General features: G+C 32.2%; 1 protein-coding gene across 1 annotated transcript; it reads left to right on the forward strand.

Annotated features, from left to right (window-relative positions):
* Nucleotides 1–6,656: 6,656 nt before the first annotated feature.
* LOC134260068 (xanthine dehydrogenase/oxidase-like) lies at nt 6,657–21,758 on the forward strand. Its single transcript, XM_062742653.1, has 34 exons — nt 6,657–6,786; nt 6,987–7,050; nt 7,212–7,308; nt 8,006–8,114; nt 8,330–8,456; nt 8,603–8,661; nt 8,792–8,839; nt 8,985–9,059; nt 9,271–9,409; nt 9,672–9,836; nt 10,114–10,193; nt 10,455–10,551; nt 10,959–11,053; nt 11,145–11,329; nt 11,634–11,772; nt 12,055–12,241; nt 12,717–12,895; nt 13,650–13,769; nt 14,369–14,590; nt 14,703–14,766; nt 14,992–15,061; nt 15,654–15,741; nt 16,084–16,143; nt 16,508–16,699; nt 16,845–16,990; nt 17,124–17,205; nt 17,586–17,681; nt 17,902–18,030; nt 18,171–18,245; nt 18,369–18,421; nt 18,666–18,750; nt 18,947–19,033; nt 19,532–19,699; nt 21,545–21,758. The coding sequence occupies exons 1-34, from the start codon at nt 6,751–6,753 to the stop codon at nt 21,731–21,733; spliced, it is 3,807 nt and encodes a 1,268-aa protein (XP_062598637.1). The 5' UTR covers nt 6,657–6,750; the 3' UTR covers nt 21,734–21,758.
* Nucleotides 21,759–23,317: the final 1,559 nt, after the last annotated feature.

Raw genomic sequence — 23,317 nt, forward strand, 5'->3', positions numbered from 1 at the left:
TCTCGTAATAACGACTTAATTAAGTCGTAATAACGACTTTTTATCTCGTTATTACGACTTTTTATCTCGTAATAACGACTTTTTAAAGTTGTAATAACGACTTTTTATCTCGTAATAACGACTTTCTTAAGTCGTAATAACGACTTTCTTAAGTCGTAATAACGACTTTTTATCTCGTAATAACGACTTTCTTAAGTCGTAATAACGACTTTTTATCTCGTTATTACGACTTTTTATCTCGTAATAACGACTTTTTAAAGTCGTAATAACGACTTTTTATCTCGTAATAACGACTTTCTTAAGTCGTAATAACGACTTTTTATCTCGTTATTACGACTTTTTATCTCGTAATAACGACTTTTTAAAGTCGTAATAATGACTTTTTATCTCGTAATAACGACTTTTTTATCTCGTAATAACGACTTTCTTAAGTCGTAATAACGACTTTTTATCTCGTTATTACGACTTTCTTAAGTCGTAATAACGACTTTTTATTTATTTTTTTTCATTTGAAATATTTTTTTTAACTTGATCCTTCTAGGAGAGAAAACGGAAACGTACCCGGTATAACGGTGTCGTGTAGCTGAAAACGCGATGATTGTTTAGTTATAAAATTGTCAAAAACAGTTGCACCAGAGTTTGACAATTTATTTATGACAAAAATCTGTAATTATTGACAATATTTGGACGTGTTTTGTTTACACACTTATTATCTAAATCAATATGCCGCTAAATTGAAGACATTAGTGTTGCACATCGCAGAAATCATTTCAAAATATTACTAGTATATATGATACATAAGCGCGTGTCGAAAGCAAACTAAAGTGTGTGGGGGGGGGGGGGGGGCTAAACCAACAAAAAATGTTTGGGGGCTACTCAGTAAGCCCCAATTATCAATGCCTATGTAGACTATATAATGTATTTCTTTGCAAAAAAGGGGTTTAAATTGTTGTTCAAATGTTCTTCGTTCACAGACAAAAACTTTGAAAATATCAACTTGAAAGTCTATGTTATATATAACCAAATTACCATATATATAGTTATGTTTAAGAAAATAATAGGGAAGCTTCCACCCCCGCCCTGCAACGTTAACGTGCCTAATAAGCAGATGATACTCATTTTATTTTGTCAGTTTGATGTATAAATCAACTTCACGAGGCGGTCATAAGTTTCCGGAATACGGAAAGGTCAAAAATAGCAAACCATTGAAAATAGACTTAAAAAAGAAAGTCGTAATAACGAGATAAAAAGTCGTTATTACGACTTAAGAAAGTCGTTATTACGAGATAAAAAGTCGTTATTACGAGATGAAAAGTCGTTATTACGACTTAAGAAAGTCGTTATTATGAGATAAAAAGTCGTTATTACGACTTAAGAAAGTCGTTATTACGACTTAAAAAAGTCGTAATAACGAGATAAAAAGTCGTTATTACGAGATAAAAAGTCGTTATTACGACTTAAAAAAGTCGTTATTACGAGATAAAAAGTCGTTATTACGAGATAAAAAGTCGTTATTACGACTTAAAAAAGTCGTTATTACGAGATAAAAAGTCGTTATTACGAGATAAAAAGTCGTTATTACGACTTAAAAAAGTCGTAATAACGAGATAAAAAGTCGTAATAACGAGATAAAAAGTCGTTATTACGACTTTAAAAAGTCGTTATTACGAGATAAAAAGTCGTAATAACGAGATAAAAAGTCGTTATTACGACTTAAGTAAGTCGTTATTACGAGATAAAAAGTCGTAATAACGAGATAAAAAGTCGTTATTACGAGATAAAAAGTCGTTATTACGACTTTAAAAAGTCGTTATTACGAGATAAAAAGTCGTAATAACGAGATAAAAAGTCGTTATTACGACTTAAGAAAGTCGTTATTACGAGATAAAAAGTCGTTATTACGACTTAAGAAAGTCGTAATAACGAGATAAAAAGTCATTATTACGACTTAAGAAAGTCGTTATTACGAGATAAAAAGTCGTAATAACGAGATAAAAAGTCGTTATTACGAGATAAGAAGTCGTTATTACGACTTAATTTTTTTTTCTTCATTTTCTAGTTTTTTTTTTTTTTTTTTTTTTTTTTTTATTTACAGATTCTAATACATACTTATACAATACAAATATACATTTTCTGTAAATTTTTTATAAGAGAGAGAGAGAGAGAGAGAGAGAGAGAGAGAGAGAGAGGAGGGCGAGAAGAGATAGTAAGAAAAAAATTACAAAAACAGATTCTTCCAGGGTTTCCAGGCTTCGTCAAAAGTCAACTGATTATTGTTTTTATATGCAATATACTTGTTTATTTCATACATATATTTGATGGAGGATATCAGTTCATTCAAGGAGAGATTTTTACCACTACATCTCATTCTGTAGATAAAATATTTAATCTGAAGAGCGATGAGATATTTTATTTTGTCTAATTTTGCAAAAGATCCCAATATGAATTCTTTTTTCAAATATACAACATTAATATGAATCTTTCTAAAACAATAACTACCAAAACTATTCAATAAGTCTTGTACTACTTCACATTCCCAGAAGATGTGTTCAATAGTTTCTGTCTCAGTTTCACAAAAAGAACACTTGTATGAATCTATTTTCTTAATTTTATGTAAAAAGGAATTTGTTGCTAATATGATTATGATTAATGCGGAACTGAAACCACTGAAGTTTTGTATCTTTTGTGAGCTTAAAAGGAAATGAAAAAACTTTTTCCCATTCACTATCATTCAAGTTAAAAATTCTATTCCAGCTAGTCTGACCTAAAGGCTTGATATCATTGCTTTTCAAAATTTCATATAAATTTCTTGATTTCTTCGCATTTAATAAACGGAATGTTTTTTGTGTAATATATGGCATGTACACAGTTGGCATAGAAATTATATTTTTGGTTTTCATCCATTCTCTGATAGCAGCTATAAGTCCATTGTACTCAAGAAAGTTTGTATGGATTCCATATTTCAATTTAAACATATTAATGTCCATAAAGGAACCGTCCTCTCTTAAGAGATCATTTACGAAAAATACATTATTTTCAAACCATTTCTTATAAAAAATTGTTTTCTTGCCAATCAGTATATTTTTATTAAAAAATAGTGGTTCCATAGAGGCACTTGCTTCTGGTTCTGGTAATTTTTTAGAAAAAAATAGCCAGGCTTCTAAAACATTTTTCCAAAACATATTTTTTACATCTTTAATTTTCTTGAGAATGTATTCTTCTCCACAAAAAACTGTTTTTTTTAAATCTAAAGTTAGATATGAATATTTACCTTGCAGTATGACATTTTTCATCCATACAAGTTTCAGAGACATAATAAACTCTTTAATACTAATCATCTTGAAACCGCCATCTTTAAGATCTTTAATACAAACTCCTTTTTTTAGTCTAAAAGCATTACTCCCCATTACAAAAGAATAAAAGGTGTTTTCTAAATCTTTTATATATAAATCAGTGGGATTTGGAAGGGAGGCAAAAATATGATTCAATGTTGGCAATAAAAGTGTTTTCAAAACTGTTAATCGTCCTAGTGGTGTGAGATTCCTATGTTTCCAATGTCTTATCATTTTCTTTATGTTTTCTAACTTTGAACTGAGATTCCTCGAAAGTATCTTCTGCAAATCTATATCAAATTCAATACCAAGTAACCTAAAGTTTTTCTTTCCCCACTCAAGAGATTGATTTTTACATAAAACCTCATCACTACCTTTTTTGCTACCTATCCATATTACTTGTGTTTTATCGTAATTTATATGTAAGCCGGACATTTTTGCAAAATCTCTAAGGGTACCTAAACTTGATTGTAAAGATTTCTCACTGCCATCTAATATAAGAGAAGTGTCATCAGCGAGCATCGAGATTTTCTTTTCCCCATCAATTCATTTTCTAATTTGACCCTTGTAGGCTTTCGTACGTTTCCACTCTTGTCTTTTTTTTTAAATTCTATTAAGGACATATACAACGTACCTTTTAATATTTTAGATTTAAGATCATAGTGCCATCATATATGTATATATGCCCCCGTATTGCAACATAGCGAAGATTAAACTTTTCTTAAAGGGTCAAAGTTTTTGGTATCCAATGAAGGGTCTTCTCACAAGGATTACATATGTGAAGTATGAGAGCACTAGCCCTTAGCGTTCAAAAGTTATGGCCAAGGTTAAAGTTTTTCATACGTATGAAAATCTCCAAGGTCAAGGTCAAAAGGTAAAGGTAATTGGTGTCCAAAGAAAGGTCTTGTCACAACGAATACATTTGTGAAATATGGAAGCCTTAACCCTAACTGTTCAGAATTTATTGCCAAGGTTAAAAATTTTAAAAAGTAGATCAAACTCCAAGGTCGAGGTCAAACTAGGTCAAAAGTTTTAGTATCTAATCAGGGGTCTTCTCACAAAGATTACATATTTGAAGTATGAAAGCACTAGTCTTAACCCTTTAAAAGTTATGGTTATTGTTTGCTTTTTAAAATTAGGTCACACTCCAAGGGCAAGGTCAAAGGTAAAAGTTTTTAGTATCCAATAAGGGGTCTTCTCACAAAGATTACATATTTGAAGTATGAAAGACCTATTCTTTACCGCTCAAAAGTTAAGGCCAAGGTAAAGTTATTTCGTAAATACGAAAATCTCAAAGGTCAAGGTCAAGATTGTAGGTATCCAATGAAAGGTCTTTAATTCCACAAAAAATACATATGTAAAATATAAATGCCTTGGTATCTACTGTTCAAAAGATGTGGCCAAAGAAAAAGTTTGGAATTTGTGTGTAAAAGTGGCTCAAACTCCAAGGTCAAGGCCAAAAGGTCAAATTCGGTGGTACCCAAAGAAAGGTCTTGTCACAAAGAATACACATGTGAAATATGAAAGTCATAGCTCCACTAAATGTTATATGCAAAGTACAAACAGACAGAGAGACAGACAAATAGAGAGACTGACAGACAGACGGAAGGACACGACAAAAACTATATACCCCCAACACTTCGTTTATGGGGGCATAGAAAATCAGCATGCATTACCAGCTGGGCTTTTGAGAAGATATCAATTTATGAAAATCTTGTATAAAGAAAGAAAGGTAAATAAATTAATTTAACATATATATTCTAGGTGTAAATATTTTTTTAAAAATCCCAAATGTTTTAGAAAAAGTTTATAACAGCAAGTATATGCATTTAAATGTCACCCAAATTGACCTCATCTTTTCCTTATTAAAATAAATCGGGATCGGGTTACGAACAATTGCAAAGCTTGCAGAAACGAAACCAGACTGCCTGACTGGTATATTTTACATTTAGACCTCTAGTTTAATTTTTTTCAATGATTGCAAAGATTTTACCAGTTTGAATCCATGTTATAATGCTATAATTTCCTGAATTCAAACGGGTACTTGTCAAGTGCATGCATTGATGTAATACAGATTCCAAAATTAATATGTAAAACATATTTACATGCACTTGACAAGTACTCTACAGCTCCTCTCAGGCTCTAACAGCTAACAGCTTTTAAAGAGGTTTTCACTTAATAGAAATTGCTTGATTTCATACAGCATTCATATCAAGGAACATATCTTTGCTAAAATTTGCTTTGTAATATCCTTATTGATTCACGATTGCTGTCAATACCCTCGTTCTTCAATTTTGCATAACATTCATTTTACGGAGAAGCCATGACAGGTTTCGAGAAGGTTTAAGAAGCAAAAGAGACAATTTGTTAAAATTCAATACAGCTCCTCAGCATTAATATTAAACTGTTTAATATTAATGCTGAGGAGCTGTATTGAATCAGTGGTTGATTAAAGCGAAATAGTCAATTTCTCCAAAAATGTGTTGCACGTATATAGCCTGTTCTTGTGCCAATGCATATAGCTTACAACTTGGTATATCAATAAAGGATATGGAGATAACGAACAGTATTCAATATCAAAATCCATAAAACAATACAAAACAGCAGCACAGCAAACAAGGACCTTCAAAACATCAGAGGCGGGATCAGGTGCCATGGAGGAGTGAGCATCCCCTGCCGACCTGTCACACCCAGTTTTTTCTATTAACTTTTTTGATAAAATTTAAAAGTATAAAACAGATCGCCTACACTCCATGAGAATGCAGCAGTAAATTTATTTTGTTGACCGTTTTTGACCTGTGACTGTCGTCATCAGAACAACCAAGCATGTAAATATATCTATGGAAGTAAAAAATATGGATGACATTGCTATATACAAAAATAAAATGCGGAGTGTTTTGTATATACACGGAATTGCTTGACAATGGTACTTTATACAAGATATAATCAATTTACATTTCCTCTAAAGTTTTTCTGACTTAACATTTAGTTAGTAAATAAAATTATTGTTTTATGATTAATAAAATTGTTATTCTTCTGTGGTAAATTGTAATAGGTATGGTACAGTTTATATAACATATTAGAATTGTTGAATTAAACAGTTTTTGAAAAATCAAGATTTATTATGTATTATTTGATCCATTCAAAAATTCTAAAACACTTTTTAAATTAAATATTTCATTTTAATATATTCTATTTGTCTATCATTATTTATTTCAGTACAATTAAGAAATAAACAACAATGTAAAAAAGTTTTTGGGGAAATGTTTAAGTGCGGCTAGACAAACTGATATTAATTTCTTACATACAAATATATTCAGAATTGCCTTTTTCAGGTCTTCAGGGGTCTTTTGAGAATGTTTGCAGAACAGAAGCTTCATTTTGAGGGAAAACAACTTTGATCCCAAATATATGAACCATGGGGACACTTATGTTTTTTGTTAATGGCAAAAAAGTAAGATTTTTTATTGGTACATTTAGCTCAAAATTTAAGCTAATTAATTAAATTAATTTTAATCAAGTGTTATCTTTGATAATTTAAACCTTCCATTTGAAAGTGAGATGATCAAAACACAAAGCCATGGCATACTAAAATTAAGATATTGCTTAAAATGGATACCGGTAAATGCATGCTAAAGAATTTTTTTTTTGCAGATTGAGCTAAATGAAAATGATATAGATTATGGAACAAAACTGTTGTTTTTTCTCAGAAACAGATGTATCCTTTTTACTCTCTAATTAATGTTTTTTTGTAATAAAGCAATTTTTCGTTAAATTTGTTTTGAACTAAAATTCTATTTGAAATTTCCTTCAGATTTATATGTAGTACACATATTTGAAATTTTTCACTGATTCTACCTTCCTTAACTTGAGTACAAGTGCACCTAACAGGAAGCAAGAATGCCTGTGGACAGGGTGGGTGTGGAGCATGCTCAGTTATTTTGTCAAAATTTGACCACCAATTACAAAAAATAAGGTAAATGTTGAACTTTATCTTACATTGTCTAGCAATACAGTATAGTTTCATTTTTGCTAGAGGTAGGATTGATTGAACTTGATATATAGTATAAATAAGAGTCATTGATCATTTAAGTTTTTCATGTATATATAATTATAAGACACAGTGGTGACATAGGCTTAAAAGTCTTTTTGAAAATAATGTGTAAGCTTTTGAAGTTTTTAGTTTCATTTCTTAATTTTTTAACTAATTTTGGTACACCTGCATGTAAAAGTCAAAAAGAATTAAAACTTCATTGACCTTGCCCTTTCAATTTTCTGGAGACTTAGGGTGGGACCAAAACCTTTGAAATAATATATAATTTTCTATAATAAGCAAGGAACCTTGTATCAAGATTTACATATTCACATGTGATTTGCATTTCTTTCTATGCCTTTTCTGATGAAGAGTATGGCAGTCATGCTTCTATTGTTTATACAAAAACAGGAACATATTGACCTGGGTTTAATTGTGTTGAGAATATTCTTTAATGTGATTTTTTTTTTATCTCTTTGCAAAAATTTGTACGTTTATTTTGAGATAGATGCATTTGTTGTTGCATTCATGAATATCTTTGACCCATGACTGAGAATGGTTGTATCACTTCATTGTTTTATACCCATATGCATACTTTTACATTTGCCTTAATATGAACGTGTGTATTTTGACCTTACAGACATGTGACTGTGAATGCTTGTATCACCCCATTATACTACCTACATGGATGTGCTGTGACCACAGTGGAGGGTATAGGTACACCACGAGTTGGCTTACATCCAATTCAGGTAATATATATACAGTCAGTTTTGTCTCAGGCAACTACTCTACAATCAAATTAACCACTAGTGTAATTTAATTTTTATATGGGTAGAAAAATATATAATTCAATTTTTTAGGCTTTGAAAAAAAAGAAAATTTTTTACAAAATTCTTTGAAAGTCAAATGTTGAATTTCTGACTAAGCACACTGATGATGCTATAAATATCATTATCTATGGTAGGAAAGTTTGGTAAAAAGCCATGGAATTCAGTGTGGGTTCTGCACTCCTGGAATAGTTGTCTCCCTTTCTTGTTTACTGCGGAATAACCCATCACCTACCAAGTATGACGTGGAAAGAGCCATCGAAGGTTTTAATATAATTGATTTCTTTAACAGCTTTTAAATTGATAGACCAATCACATGTACATTTTTGTGATTTTTTTATGAAAAATGTTAGGATTTGCAATTTGATTTATTAAAGTGACTTGCTGTATCTTTATAATTTTTTTTCCAGGAAATTTGTGTAGATGTACTGGGTATCGTCCTATTTTGGATTCATTGAAGCCTTTTGTTGTAAGTATTGAAGACAAATAAAATGGTAAAAAATTGAAATAATAATACTTTGTTATTTTATTATATTTTAATCTGTTATTAAATTATACTTGTATTATTGCAACCTTAACAGTTTCTTATGTATTTCTAGGATTGCCCTTTGGGAGAAAATTGTTGCAAATCAGAGGCAAAAAAATTGGTAAATTGTTTGATTTTTTTTTTCATTCTTTAGAATTAATTTAAAATTACTGCATTTTTAAATAAAAAAATTAAGTTCTGCCAAATTTATTTTGAAAGTTTCAATTTAGTATTTAATTTACTTTTATAATGTTTATTAATTAAAGGAAGGTGATGAAAATGTCTCAGAATACAAGACAATGGATTCTACTCAAGCTGCTATTTTTCCTCCAGAACTAAAGGTCAGTAAGATTTGTAAATTACCATCCTTCCATCTGCTGAAGGAAAATTTCAGATGCAGCTTTTAAAGAAAGATGTGTTAGTTATTTTTTAAAATAATGTATAATACATAAAATAGATTTTTGAATCAGACTAGACTACTTTTTATATGTACAGTATACATTTTTCGAATTTCAGTGACATTTTTGATTTCCAGTTGTTTTCTGTTTGTAGAAATGGGAACCTCCTGATAATAAGCTTTCACTGACATCTGGTTTGACCACTTGGATTGTTCCATTCAGTATGGAACATCTCAAAACTTCTTGGTCAGAGAACCCAACAGCCCGATTTGTTGCTGGAGGCACAGCTCTGGGTACTCACAGTACTTTGATTCTATCTTAAGATTTGGGATATCATTGTAAAAAAAAAAAAACAGTTTACTGGAAATTTAAAAGAATAATAATTAAAAAAAACCTGCAAAATACTATATTTATTTTTGGAATTCTTTCTGTAGATTTTATTCTGCAATGCCTAGAAGGCAATTTGATGAAGATATTACATACAAATGAGATGTTCAATCTTCATCTGCAAATAAAAACCACCAAAGTTTTTTTTTTTTTTTTACAATTTTACAGGGAAGCAAATAACGAGAAAAGAAAAGGGTGGTTGTTTTATAAGTTGTCATCAGGTTTTTGATCTACAGAAGATGTCTGTCAGTGACACAGGTGTAGATGTTGGGGGTGCTGTCACCTTCAGTGTAATGGAGGAGTACCTAATAAAGGCCAAGCTGTCCAGTAAAGGTTTGGTTCTAGTATTGTTATCTACCAAACTACTAGAATGGAAATTGACTTTATTGGACAATTTAGTTACAAATTTGTTATGATTTTTATTCTTTCTTTTGCTGGAGGAGTGAATTACAACTCTCCTGTTGTAACAGTGATTGGAGGGAAAAGATTGTGAACATAAAATCTTACTGTGGGGTGCTTTTGAAAATCAATTAATCCCATATTTGAAAAATCCTTTTCCTAAATACTAAAAATATGAAATGTTTATAAATCAATTATTTGTATTTTATAGATACAAACAGATTACAGGTGTTGCAGTCATTCTTGGATTGTATTCGATGGCTGGCCACTGACCAGATACGCAATGTGGCAGTGAGTTTACAATACTTGCATTGTTAGAAGACTGATTTTATTGAAGTATGCAGTGATTTTACATCATAGAATGGTAGATATTGGATTGAAAATTAATTGTTGACATCAATTTCAAGATTTGTCATGCATGAGACACAATAATTATAAAATCTTTCTTTCTCTCTTTTACTTCAGCATCTTTCACATGAAATCACATCCTATTATTTGATTTTGTTTAATTATTATAGATTTGTACAGTTGGATGTTAACACTTTATTACAGACTATTGGTGGTCACTTAGCTTGCCAGGGTACTAACCTTGACATGACCCCGCTGTTTGTAGCCTTAGAAGCCACTGTTACTCTAATGGACATCACCGGTAAGAAATCAGTTATGCAGGTAAATCATGGAATAAAGTAAAGTGTCATCTGGTATCTGTAAACTACCGGTGAGAAAAGGAGATTTAAATTTGTTCAAATGAAGAGCCACTCCTTCTTCCAGGGGGGGATACATGTATTTATGAAATAGGGGGAAAACTAATGACATCTTTTAAAATCTTCCCAAGAAGTACTGGGCACAAAATTTTAATTTTTGAAGAAGCATCCTCACGAAGATGCAAGTTTAAAAACATGATCCCAGGGGGTAAGGAGGGACTGCAATGAACATTCAAAGTTTTACATTATATATACACTGGAAAACTCCATTAAAAGGCTGTAGGAGACAAAGGTCCTTTGATCATTCAGAATATTTTATTTACTAGTATGCTTTTCATTTGTCATTAATCAGGAGCATTACACAAGTTAACAGTAGAAGAGTATTTGTCAGATGAACAAACAGCAAAGGAACTTGTACTGAATGTCCATATACCCTTCCACAAAGAGGTATGACTAGTACACATTTACAGTGTATCCTCTGTTCTTGTAAGCTTGTCAATGTTGGGTCCTCTACATTAATGGTTATATTAATGTCTAGTTTCAGAATGTCATATTCTACAAACAACCAAACAGACGGGGCTATGACGATATCGGGGTCAGTTGTGCTGTGGTGTTAGACATCACCCATATGGGAGTTGTGAAACATTTTACTGCTTGTTTTGGAGGATTTACTCAGCATTTTGTAAAAGTGGTCTTGTCTGATGATTTGTTTGATGCTGAGAGGTAAATGTTGAAGATAAGTTTGTCCTTTATCTTTAAGCATTTGAATGGAAAAAGAGTCAGAAGTATTAAAATTTAAATATCCCCCCAATTTCATAATCTGATCTCAATGATACATGTATAACAACAATTTGTTCACAAATTTAACACTTAGTCATGCATAACTTGACCTTACACTTGTTTTTTTTTTTCCTATAACAAGACCTTGATTTTGTTACTTGTAGACATTGGGAATACATTTACATGTACATTAATAGATTTTATTATTTATATACTTGTATTTTAAGTCATTGTTTTTTCTCATTAGGACATGGAAAAGTCTCTCGTTTGCTAAACTAGAAAATCTACTGAGAGAAGGATTTTTTGTGGAAGAAGTAGAAGTCAAGGAGGAATTACTGCTTCTCTCTCTCGGCTTCATAAAGAAAGTTCAGACTTCAGTAAACACAGTAAGTCTTAGGCGTGTATGCATGTGTCAAGCATGACTCAAAGTCATGGGGAATACATTTAAGGCTCCTAGCCCCCCTGATAAGGGAGATAACTTTTGCTGAGATAAATGAATATTCCTGTATAAAATGCAATTTGATACAATTTAAAAGTTTTCCTCTGCGAGGTATACATTTAAGTCATTTAAATTACAAATTATATTTCTTTTTTAAAGTCAATGGTATATAAAACAGAATTTTATTTAAGAATGATGATGATCCTTAATACTTTGAATATTTATACAGCAAGCCATGGAGGAGAGGCTCCCTATCCAGACACAACCAGAGCCGTGTAGGTCTAACATTGTCTTTGATAGTGCCCCGGTTGACCAGCCCCAGTCTGACCCCGTGTGGAGGCCGATCCCCCAAACCACCGCCGAGGATCTGGTGTCAGGACAGGCCATGTTTATTGATGACATGCCAGCATTCCAGAGTGGGTTTGCCATGCTGTTTTAAGGACGTCTTTATTAAATTATGTTTGTTTGCCTTCTCCTGACTTAAGTTAAAAAATATCAATATCAATGCTAAATTTTCAAAATAAAAAACTTTTTTCGTGGTATTAATATCAAATTTTGCTAAATTTTCCAAGCGTATATAATATATGTAACGAAAATTAAAATATTTTATTAAACAGAAATTGAGGGGATGACCCCCTGGAAAAAAGTATGTCTACAGTATATGAAAGAAAATTAATATTTTATTTTTGGGGATGAGAAAAAAATTAAAAATGAAAAGAAAAAATAGTTTCATGGAGGTTAAAGAAAGATTTGAGTTTGTCAAGAGAGGTCAATTGAAATTTTTTTTCAAAAAATGGCATAAGCTTTGATATTTATGTGCGGTTTTGGTTCTGTAATTGCATGTTGATATTTTTATTATTGAACATTGTAACGTCTGGCTTCTACCTGTAGATGAGCTCTATCTTTGCCTGGTCTTGAGCAATGTGGCGCGGGCTAAGCTTGTCAGTGTAGACTGGTCAGGTGCCAGGGATTCCCCGGGGGTGGTGGACTGTATCGACCACACGTCTGTCCCTGGCAGCAACATGTGGGGAATGATTGTCTGCGATGAGGAATTATTTGCTTCCAAAGAGGTTTTACTGATATATTTAATAATATGCAAAAAAGATGTGTGTGTTCTAACTGGAAAATTTTTTTCCAGGAGATATATTTTGTTGTCTGTCTGTATATTTGTTTGCAGAAACTTTTACTTTAGCCATAACTTTCAAGCAGTTTTACTAGGGCTTTCTTATTTGTATACCTTACATTGGATATGTACTGACATTTCTTGACCTCAAGACCTTGATCTTTGAGTTTGACCTACTATTGAATCTTTTTAAGCCAACTATAAACTTGGACATAACTTTCAATGATTAATGATAGGATATTCATATTTTATCTTTGTATTCCTTGTGACATAGCTTTTTGGTTCAAACATTTTTATGTCATGACCTTGAACTTAAAGTAGCATTTAAAAACTTGGACAAACCTTTTAAATGGTTTCAGCTAGGGCTTTCATATTTCACATTTGACAGGACCTAGCTTTAGATTCCAAAATTCTAGTACTCTTGATTTTAACTTGGCATGGATCTACTTTTAAACTTTTAACCTTGACTTTAACTTTTTAAAGCTTGAGTAATAGTTTTCAAATTTCAAAATTAACTTTCTTTTGAGAAGACCTTTCTTTGGATACCAATATTTTTGACCTCATAATCTTGACATTGACATCTGACCCACTTTTTAAAAATTTGAACATTGCCTATGAGTTTGAGGCGTCAGTGTTTGACAAACACATCTGCCTATCATAAAGTACAACTATATCATCTGACTACTATTTGTTTTACATAGGTAGTTTACTGGGGACAGCCAGTAGGTGCTGTGATTGCAAAGTCAAGAGAACAGGCAAAGCATGGAGCTCAGCAAGTCAGGATTAAGTATGAGGAGCTGAAGCCGATTCTAAGTATTGAGGTATTGATACTGCAGTATATCATTAGGCCTTACTTGAGACATGAATACCATTTCTAATGTGCTAAAAATAAGATTTCAAACAGATAAAGTATAGACATTGAAATATTTGATAATGAATTTATCCATTTTTAGCTCACCTGAGCTGAAGGCGCAAGTGAGCTTTGCTGATCACATTTTGTCCATCGTCGGTCTGTCTGTCTGTCAGTCTGTAAACTTTTCACATTTTCGACTTCTCCTCAAGAACCACTGGGCTAATTTTAACCAAACTTGGTACAAAGCATCCTTGGGTAAAGGGAATTTAAATTCTTAAAATGAAGGGCCAGGTCTTCTCACAAGGGAAGATAATCAAGAAAAGACAAAAATAGGGTGGGGTCATTAAAAAATCAATCTTCTTCTCAGGAACCACTGGGCCAGAAATACTGAAACATGTGGAAGCATTCTGGGGTAGTGTAGATTCTAAATTGTCCAAATTATGACCTGTGGGTTACGATGGGGTCACAATAAGTGTTACAAGGTGGGAATCTGGTTAAGAATAGCATGGTCAAAGCTTCTCAGGTGAGCGATATGGCCAATGGGCCTCTTGTTTTCTGCTTCTTTAGGATGCCATTAATTCCGATTCCTTCTTTGATGCGACAATTTCAAGATGTCGTGGAGATGTCTCCAAGGGCTTTACAGTTTCGGATCAAATCCTTGAGGGCTCTGTATGCACCGGAACTCAAGAACAGTTTTATATGGAGACCATTGGAGCCATTGGGGTCCCCAAAAGGGAACAGCATGAGATAGAAATGTTTGTTACTCACCAGTCTCCTGCCTTTATTCAGGTTTGTGTTTATATGTAAATTGTTGTCATATGAGGATATTATGAATAATTGGAATAATTTTGTTTATAAATCCATAGCAACTATATGTTCTAAATCTTACATATCCTTGTAGAAATCCGTAGCTTCAACTTTGGGCATACCAATCAATCGAGTTATTGTTCGTCATAAAAGAACTGGTGAGTAAACACATATTATTACTAAATATGTTTGTGATTGTTAAAGTACAGTGAAACTTGTCTAATCCAAAATTGTTTAATCCGAAATCTTGTTTAATTCAATTGTTTTAAATGCTGTTTAATTCAGACAATTTCCAGAGATTAGTCAAGCTTTAAAGTACAGTGTACATATAATCTAACATCAGTTAAAAGGTTGATGCCCGCTATGTTTTGTTTTTATATCAGGAGGGGGGTTTGGAGGGAAGGAGACTCAGCCGGTGAAGATCTGTGCTCCTGTAGCTCTAGCCGCTCAAAGGTAGGCATGGTTCAGTTTACTTGAGGGCTTTTCCACTAGTAGCTCTATAGTGAAGTCAAATCTTATTATCTTACATTCAATGAAAATAAGACTGAAACTTTTTTCCGTGTGGTATTAATTTACGCTATGTACGCAGTCACAAATTTTCTGCGGAAATTTCTCCAAGTGTACTTAATATAAATGCAAAGCATATATAAAGACAGTCTGAGAAATCCGCGTAATTTTCTACCTGCGGATTAAAGGGAAAAGATAAAACAAGTAGTAATTCAAGATTTTCAAAGAATTGAATTTTCCAAAATTACTCTGACAAGTTAAACAGTAGTAATGATTTTTTTTATATACTTGAAAGTATTTCCTAATTGTAAAAACTCTTTTCTGCAACATTCATTTTATATTTTCTTTGTATAAACATATTATTCCTACTATTCTTAAACTTAGCATAATCTAAAAATTAATTTTTGTTTGCCATTAGATCTAAGTTCATCTTGAAATAAATCATTGTCAAAATATAAATTAAGGCTGTCTTATTTCTAAATTCTTAATAAATTGCATGTTGATCTTGGTAAATATTTAATTCATTTTTTGTCTTAAGGAATGGTTGCCCTGTGCGAGGGATATTAACCAGGAAGGATGATTTGACCATTACAGGAAAACGTCATCCTTATTTGTTTAAGTACAAGGTCTCTGTCTCATGTATTTTATATTTAAGGTTCATTGATACTCTGAAAAGAGGGATAACTCTTTATGACATATATGTCTATATAATTTCTTTAAACATGTAATTTGCCAAGTTGAGGTGTCTTTTTTCTTCCAGTTTTGCCTTGTAATAATTTCTTTGATTGTTTAATTTTACTTACAAAATCTATTTCTTTTGGAAAATCAATAGAGTTTAAGCAACATTTTATAGGTTGTGAACTTTAACAAACTCAGTATAATATGTTTTGTTACAGGTTTCTTTACAATTTTCTAATACCTTATACATGTACCATCATTGCGTCTTGCATTTATTCATTTAAATGTAGGTGGGATTTTGTAAAGGTGGTAAAATAGAAAGTCTACATGTCAAAGTTTACTCAAATGCTGTAACAAATGCTCTCATCGGACCTATTTTCACAATCTAGGCAGTCATACGTAAGGCAATCCGATTTCAACTTCCTGTTTAGTCTTTCTGTTTTATCACCTGCAACTGTTCATCGCAGATGACTGAAATTTTAGCACAATCTTTCAGGTGACTTCCTGTTTATCCGTCCGTCTGTTTGTTTTATACATAACAAATTTATTGCATTTTTATCAACACAATATCGGTATATATATGTGTTAACATTTGAACATTTTCAGATACTTCTCTAAAGAAACCAATGAAAATAAATACTTAAAAAGTTACATTTCTTTCAACCGTGTATAAATTTGGTATACAGTTCATTTCTGTTTCTATGATTATAACAGGTTTTGGAATGTACCGTGGACCACCTGGAGGGTTGTTACTCCATACCTAACGTCCACATTGAGGGTAAGCTGTGTAGAACAAACACTGTGTCTAATACGTCCTTTAGAGGATTTGGGGTTCCACAAGCATACGTTGCCATGGAAACAATAATAGATCACATTGCACATACCCTGAAACTGCCTGTTAAACAGGTAACTCACTTATTTTTCTAATTTTATGCATATATCAATTAACACAAGGCATATTACAAGTTTATTAGCTCTAATTTGAGATTGCTTTTGAAAAAAGTTTTTTTTAAGATTAGAATCCTTTACATGTACATGTATTTTTAATTAGGTTCAGGAAGTTAATTTTGCAAAGACTGGATTTGTACCATTTACCAAACTACCAGTTGAGGACACAAACATGCTGAAGGCGTGGCACCAATGCCAGGAGCAGGCCCAGTATACCAAAAAAGAGGCAGAAGTCGCTGCATTTAATGAGTAAGAGATGTACATGTACATTCATTCATGGCAATTTTCAACAGGATACTAGTAGTTACATGCTTGGAAAAATATACGTTCTAGTATGAGAGGGAAAGTATTTTATCTAGTTTGTTTTCCTCCTCATTTTCAGAAAATCCAAACACAGAAAGAGGGGGCTAGCTACGATGGCAGTCAGATTTAAGATTGGGTTTGATCTTCCGTTCCTTAACCAGGTTATACTCTTTTAAAATATATCTGTGTGCTCCACAAATTTTGGAAACAGCTCATGGTATAAATTCAAAAAAATTAATTTTGTCCCCACTTTTATGCACCAAAATGTTGTAGAAAGTATATTTATGAAATTATAGTGTAACTTATTGTTTAATCTATCTGGGTATTGTGTAATTCAAAATTCTGCCTAATCTGATCTTAACTTAAAAGTTCTTTCAGTAAATTCAATTGTTGAGATGTTGTTAAAATAGCAATGTTGTCTAATCCAGCCAATATATATTAGGTACTAGTGGAGTTCAGATTAGACAAGTTTCAGTGGAAATGAAATGGTAGTATAGCAGACTGAGAGAAATAAAGTTTTGACTTTAACCTTTATCTACAGGGCAATGCTTTAATACATGTATACTTGGATGGTTCTGTAAGTTTGTCACATGGAGGCTGTGAGATGGGGCAAGGTCTAAACATGAAACTCTTACAGGTGCCTACTTCTTTTATACTATCATCAGAACTCCCTTTTTATAACAGAAATAAAGTAGGGGTAATAATGTAAATCAATAGAATTGGCTAGTGACAAGTTTGTAGCAATGTTTTAAAAAAAAGTATTTAGTGTTTTTTAAAACTAAAACATAGATTTTATAGCCCAACCCATCAGGCCCAGAGAGGGAGCTAGAAATTATGTTTTTTTGACTTCATTATAGATTGCCTCCAGAGCCCTTGGTATACCTCTGAGTAAAATCTACACAGCAGAGAACTCGACACAGACAGTGGCCAATGCCGGCTCCACCATGGGAAGTTGTACCACAGACATCATAGGGGCTGCTGTGCTGGTAAGGAGGGCTCGAGAATCCATCAGTGATCAATTTTACTCATTTCCTTTTTCCTGATTTATGGAATTCTTGAAACCTTTTATAGTCAAAATATATTGAAAAGTAGGATGTATTTAGCATTTCTTTGTTTTTCATGGTAGAATGCATGTAAAGAATTACTAAGCAGACTCCAACCATTAAAGGAAAAGAAACCACATGCAACTTGGGAAGAAATAGTATGTTTTTAAATCTTTAATACCGGGTATTATATTTTTAAATTGAAATAAAATAAAATAAACTGCTGCAAATTCTGCTTATTCAGGTTCATCTGTATAATCTATTTTTGAATCACCTTTTAGGTAGTAGATGCCTTCCTTAACAGGATAAGCTTATCAGTAATGGGTCATGGAAGGTAAATCTTTGTTATTTTCCCTCTGTTTAGAAATGTAACACCCGACCTTATTCTAAAGACTAAAGTCAATTGTATTCAATAATGCATGGTTATACAATAAAAAAAACATATGCTTGTAATTCACATCCTGAGACAAAAATGAGCAATGGATCAGACAAAAATTGAAAGATTTTATCTTTTTTTTATTCACAATAGTATACATGTGAATTAAATCATTATTTGAATGACTGTTGTTTTTTACTAGTCCTGGTGATGGTGGAATATTCTACTACACATTTGGAGCAGCCTGTTCTATGGTGGAGATTGATTGTCTCTCAGGAGAACACCAGGTCTGGTATAACCTCTGTAGATATATTGTATATGTATCTATTGTTATAGTAATTATACTGAGAATTGTGCTAGCACCTGTAGAAAGTACCATGTATTATTTCAAGGAAACTGATTAATTTTATGCTTTAAGTTAGTATTTTCTAATGGATCATTTTTATCTGTTAAAAAGCTGAATCTTTTTATGGTTTATTTTAGATTCTGAGCACGGACATTGTTATGGATGTTGGTAAAAGTTTAAATCCTGGAATTGATGTTGGACAGATAGAGGGAGCATTTCTACAAGTAAGTCTGTTATTTGATATCCTGCTTATCTTAATTTTGTGTTGGTCTAGATTACAAAGGGAATTTACTCTACAATTCCATCTTTGCCATGAAAAAAATTCACAGTTGCTTCTTATTACATTGTTTCTGTCTATAATAATGTTGTTCCGCCTTTTTTTGTTCCCTGCCAATAGAGTTGAGTGTGTGGGTGACGGAGGGAATGTATGCTTATCAGCAGCAATAATTTACATTAAATTCAGTGTGTTCTTTTGTAAGGGGATGCTCCACTGCTTGTTTCTTGCTAAGCATGCAGCCAGTTTCATATACAATACCACAATAAACAACTCTGCAATACTATTCATTAATTCTTAAACCTTCACAAAATTAATTCCCAAATAAACACTTTTTTTTCAAAAGAAATTGCAAGAGTAAACTGCTGTTATATTTCAGAGTTCTCTTTGTAAATCTTTTTGATGTGATATTTACAAACTGCATGATTAATAATGATGTATCTTGTAGGGATATGGAATGGTGGCACTAGAAGAATGGAAAATGAAGAGCAATGGAGAAATTGAATGTACTGGTCCTAGTAACTATAGTCTTCCTTATGTTAGGAATTTACCTAATGACTTCAACGTGACTCTGCTCAGTGACTGTCCCAACAAACAAGCTGTCTACTCCTCTAAGGTAAATACAAGTCTTTAACTGAATGATAAAAACAAGCTGTCTACTCCTCTAAGGTAAAAACAAGATATCAACTCCTCTAAGGTAAATACAAGTCTATTACTGAATGGTAAAAACAAGCTGTCTACTCCTGTAAGGTAAATACAAGTCTATTACTGAATGATAAAAACAAGCTGTCTACTCCTGTAAGGTAAATACAAGTTTAGTCTATTACTGAATGGTAAAAACAAGCTGTCTACTCCTCTAAGGTAAATACAAGTCTATTACTGAATGATAAAAACAAGCTGTCTACTCCTGTAAGGTAAATACAAGTTTAGTCTATTACTGAATGGTAAAAACAAGCTGTCTACTCCTCTAAGGTAAATACAAGTCTATTACTGAATGATAAAAACAAGCTGTCTACTCCTCTAAGGTAAATACAAGTCTATTACTGAATGATAAAAGCAAGCTGTCTACTCCTCTAAGGTAAATACAAGTTTAGTCTATTACTGAAAGGTAAAAACAAGCTGTCCACTTCTCTAAGGTAAATACAAGTCTATTACTGAATGATAAATGATAAAAACAATGTCTACTCCTCTAAGGTAAATACAAACTGTCCACTTCTCTAAGGTAAATACAAGTCTATAACTGAATGGTAAAAACAAACTGTCTACTCCTTCAAGGTAAAAATAAGCTTATCTTCAAGGGTAAAAACAAGATATTAGCTCCTCTAAGGTAAAAATAAGCTGCCTCTCCGCAAAGGTAAAAGCAATGTGTCTACTCCTCTAAGGAAAAAAACAAACTGCTTACTCCTATACAGTAAAAGCTAGATGTCTACATTTTTAAGGTAAAAACAAGGTGCTTTACCTATAAGGTAAAACTAGCTGTATTCTGCTTAAAAGTTAAAAGAACCTGCCTACTCCTCAAAGTCAAAACAAGTTGTCTCCTCCTGTAAAAACAATCTGTCTAATCCTTGGGTAAAAAGAAGCTGTCTACTCCTCTAAGGTAAAACCAACCTGTCTCATCCTATAAGATAAAAAAAAGCTGTCTTCTCCTCAAAAGTATAAACAAGTTGTCTACACCTGTATAAACAATATGTCTTCTACTTTGGTAAAAAAAAAAAACAAGCTGTCTACTCCTCTAAGGTAAAACCATTCTGTGAAATATAAGATAAAAACAAACTGCCTATTCCTTTAAAAGGAAAAACAAGCTGTCTACTCTGCTAAGGTAAGAATAAGCTGTCTACTACTCTAAGGTAAAAAAAAAAAGCCGTTTACTCCTCAAAAGTAAAAACAAGTTGTCTAAACCTGTAAAAACAATCTGTCTACTCCTTGGGTAAAAAGAAGCTGTCTTCTCCTCTAAGGTAAAAGCAAGCTGTCTACGTGTCTAAGATATAAACAAGCTGTTTACTCCATGGATAAAATGAAGCTTCATTCTAACCAATTTAGAAAAATTTAAGAAAGTACCTAAATGAATTGACACATTGAATAATTTTTATTTACTATTGCTAATTTGGTACAAACGAAGGGTTTTGAGTCTTGTCAGTTCTATAAGTTTTCAGTAACAGCTCCTCTCAATAATATCAAGAAAATAAGAAAACATTTCAGAGATTTTAAATCTTAATTTGAAGAAATAGAAATATTTGACTGGAATTGCCACCTGGGAGTTTTCTGACCCAGGAGGGATTTTTTTTTTATATATATATATATATACAAAGTTGTACTTAAAATTAACAAAAAAACTTCAAAAAACAGTTGTGATTTAAAAAAAAAAAAATAGAAATATATATATATATATATATGGAAAATGATAATAAATATATCAAAGAGATTCTGTGGAATTTTATAACATGTTGTTTTGGTATTACAGGGTATAGGAGAACCCCCATTGTTGCTGGCTATAACCGTCCAGAAAGCTATCAGATCAGCTGTGTTAGCTTCCAGGAGAGATGCAGGGCTGACTGAATATGTCCAGCTAGATTGTCCAGTAACATCTACAAAAGTACTCAAAGCCTGCAGTGTAGGTGTTGGAGATAGAAGAACTGAAAGTCTGCAATGATGGTTTTCTTGATTGAGTAAAAGTGCTCAACATTTGCAGTGACAGTGACTTATTTAAAGTTTAAAGTACTCAAAGTCTGCAGTGTGTAAATGTACTTAAAATCTGAAATGACAGTGAGCTAACTCATATGTAAAGTTTGTGATAAAAGTGTCCTTAATCAAGTTTAAATATTCAGAGCCTAAGAGTTTTCTTGATACCTTTGGAGAAATAAAAGAGAAGTACATGTAAAGTTGGTGATGAAATTGTCCTTAATCAGTTGTAATATTCAGAGCCTAAGAGTTTTCCTATACCTTTGGAGAAATAAAATAGATGTACTGGTAAAGTTTGTGATGAAATTGTCCTTAATCAAGTTTAAATATTCGGAGCCTAAGAGTTTTCCTATACTTTTGGAGAAATAAAATAGCTGTACATGTATAGTTATGTCTGTGATACTGGTTTTTATAGACAATTTTACTCTAGTTAGCTGAAAAATATGCATACTGTAATCATAAATAACAAGGTTTGTTGCATATTCAGTATTATTTTAAAATAAACATTTTATTGAAAACTATACAAATTTTTGTTTTCTATTACTGAAAATCATGGACATTTCTCTTGATTTCTTAGTTCATAAATTTAAAAAATTGCATCGGACAGTCATGTATTTGCGTGATTTTCGTTTTTAGGGATGTGTTACTGTTTTTCAAGTTTTAATGAATTGTTGTCAGCTCCCTTTGGCCTATTTGATGCTACATCAAAAATACTTATTTTATACTTTGTGAAGAAGTCTTCACTCGGAGTTCCTCGGGTGTACTTCGCGCACTCGTCTTGGAGTGAAAAGTCGACAAAGTTATTGATACTTGTAAGCACTCACGGCTGCAGCCATTGCAGGAAATATATATAAAACCTGCTAAAGTGGTTATGGAATTTTTTTAGTAATATTTCATTTGAGAAGTACAAGCAGAAAGGAAATAGTAATAAGTGCAGGAAAATCAAAAAGGATTCAGAAACAAGTTTTAAGACATGATATCCTTATATGTTTCCTTATTAATTATTATAAATAGCTAAAGTTTTATATAGTAGTAACGAAACATGATTTTAGATTGCTAAAAATAATGCGAAAAAAACTCCCCAATGCCCCGGTATTTGAAATTTTACGTTTTTCTGCAATTGTTGAAATTGTTAATCTCATTTCCGTATTATTACAATTTTTTTTTAATTCGTAGTGGGAGTAAGCACGAAAAATATTGAAGTATTCTTAATCTGTACGTTATATTTATGTAAGAGTCTATATGTCTATAGATAGCTTTAACTCAATATGTAGACACGAACTTCAAATTTAATTTGCGGTGAAAGGAGGTTTTCCCATTTTGACGACGAAGTGCTAGGAAAAGAATCATTCGACAATCCTAAATCACAAATGATAAAAGATTACTTTTTTATTATATACAACAACGAAGTTAGCGGGCACAGTCGAAGAATTAATCCTTCAGTTACCCTACCCCTTCCCGCGCTTTTTGTTACGATGTGTATGGCTAATGCGTAAAGCAAATCTGCCACAAGATATTCTTGATTGTATTCAAAACTTCTTTTTTACTGAATTAT

The sequence above is a fragment of the Saccostrea cucullata genome, unplaced genomic scaffold, assembly GCF_032062105.1.
Source record: "Saccostrea cucullata isolate Sc308-1 unplaced genomic scaffold, CSIRO_AGI_Scuc_v1 ctg2263, whole genome shotgun sequence".
NCBI classification, from domain to species: Eukaryota; Metazoa; Mollusca; class Bivalvia; order Ostreida; family Ostreidae; genus Saccostrea; species Saccostrea cuccullata.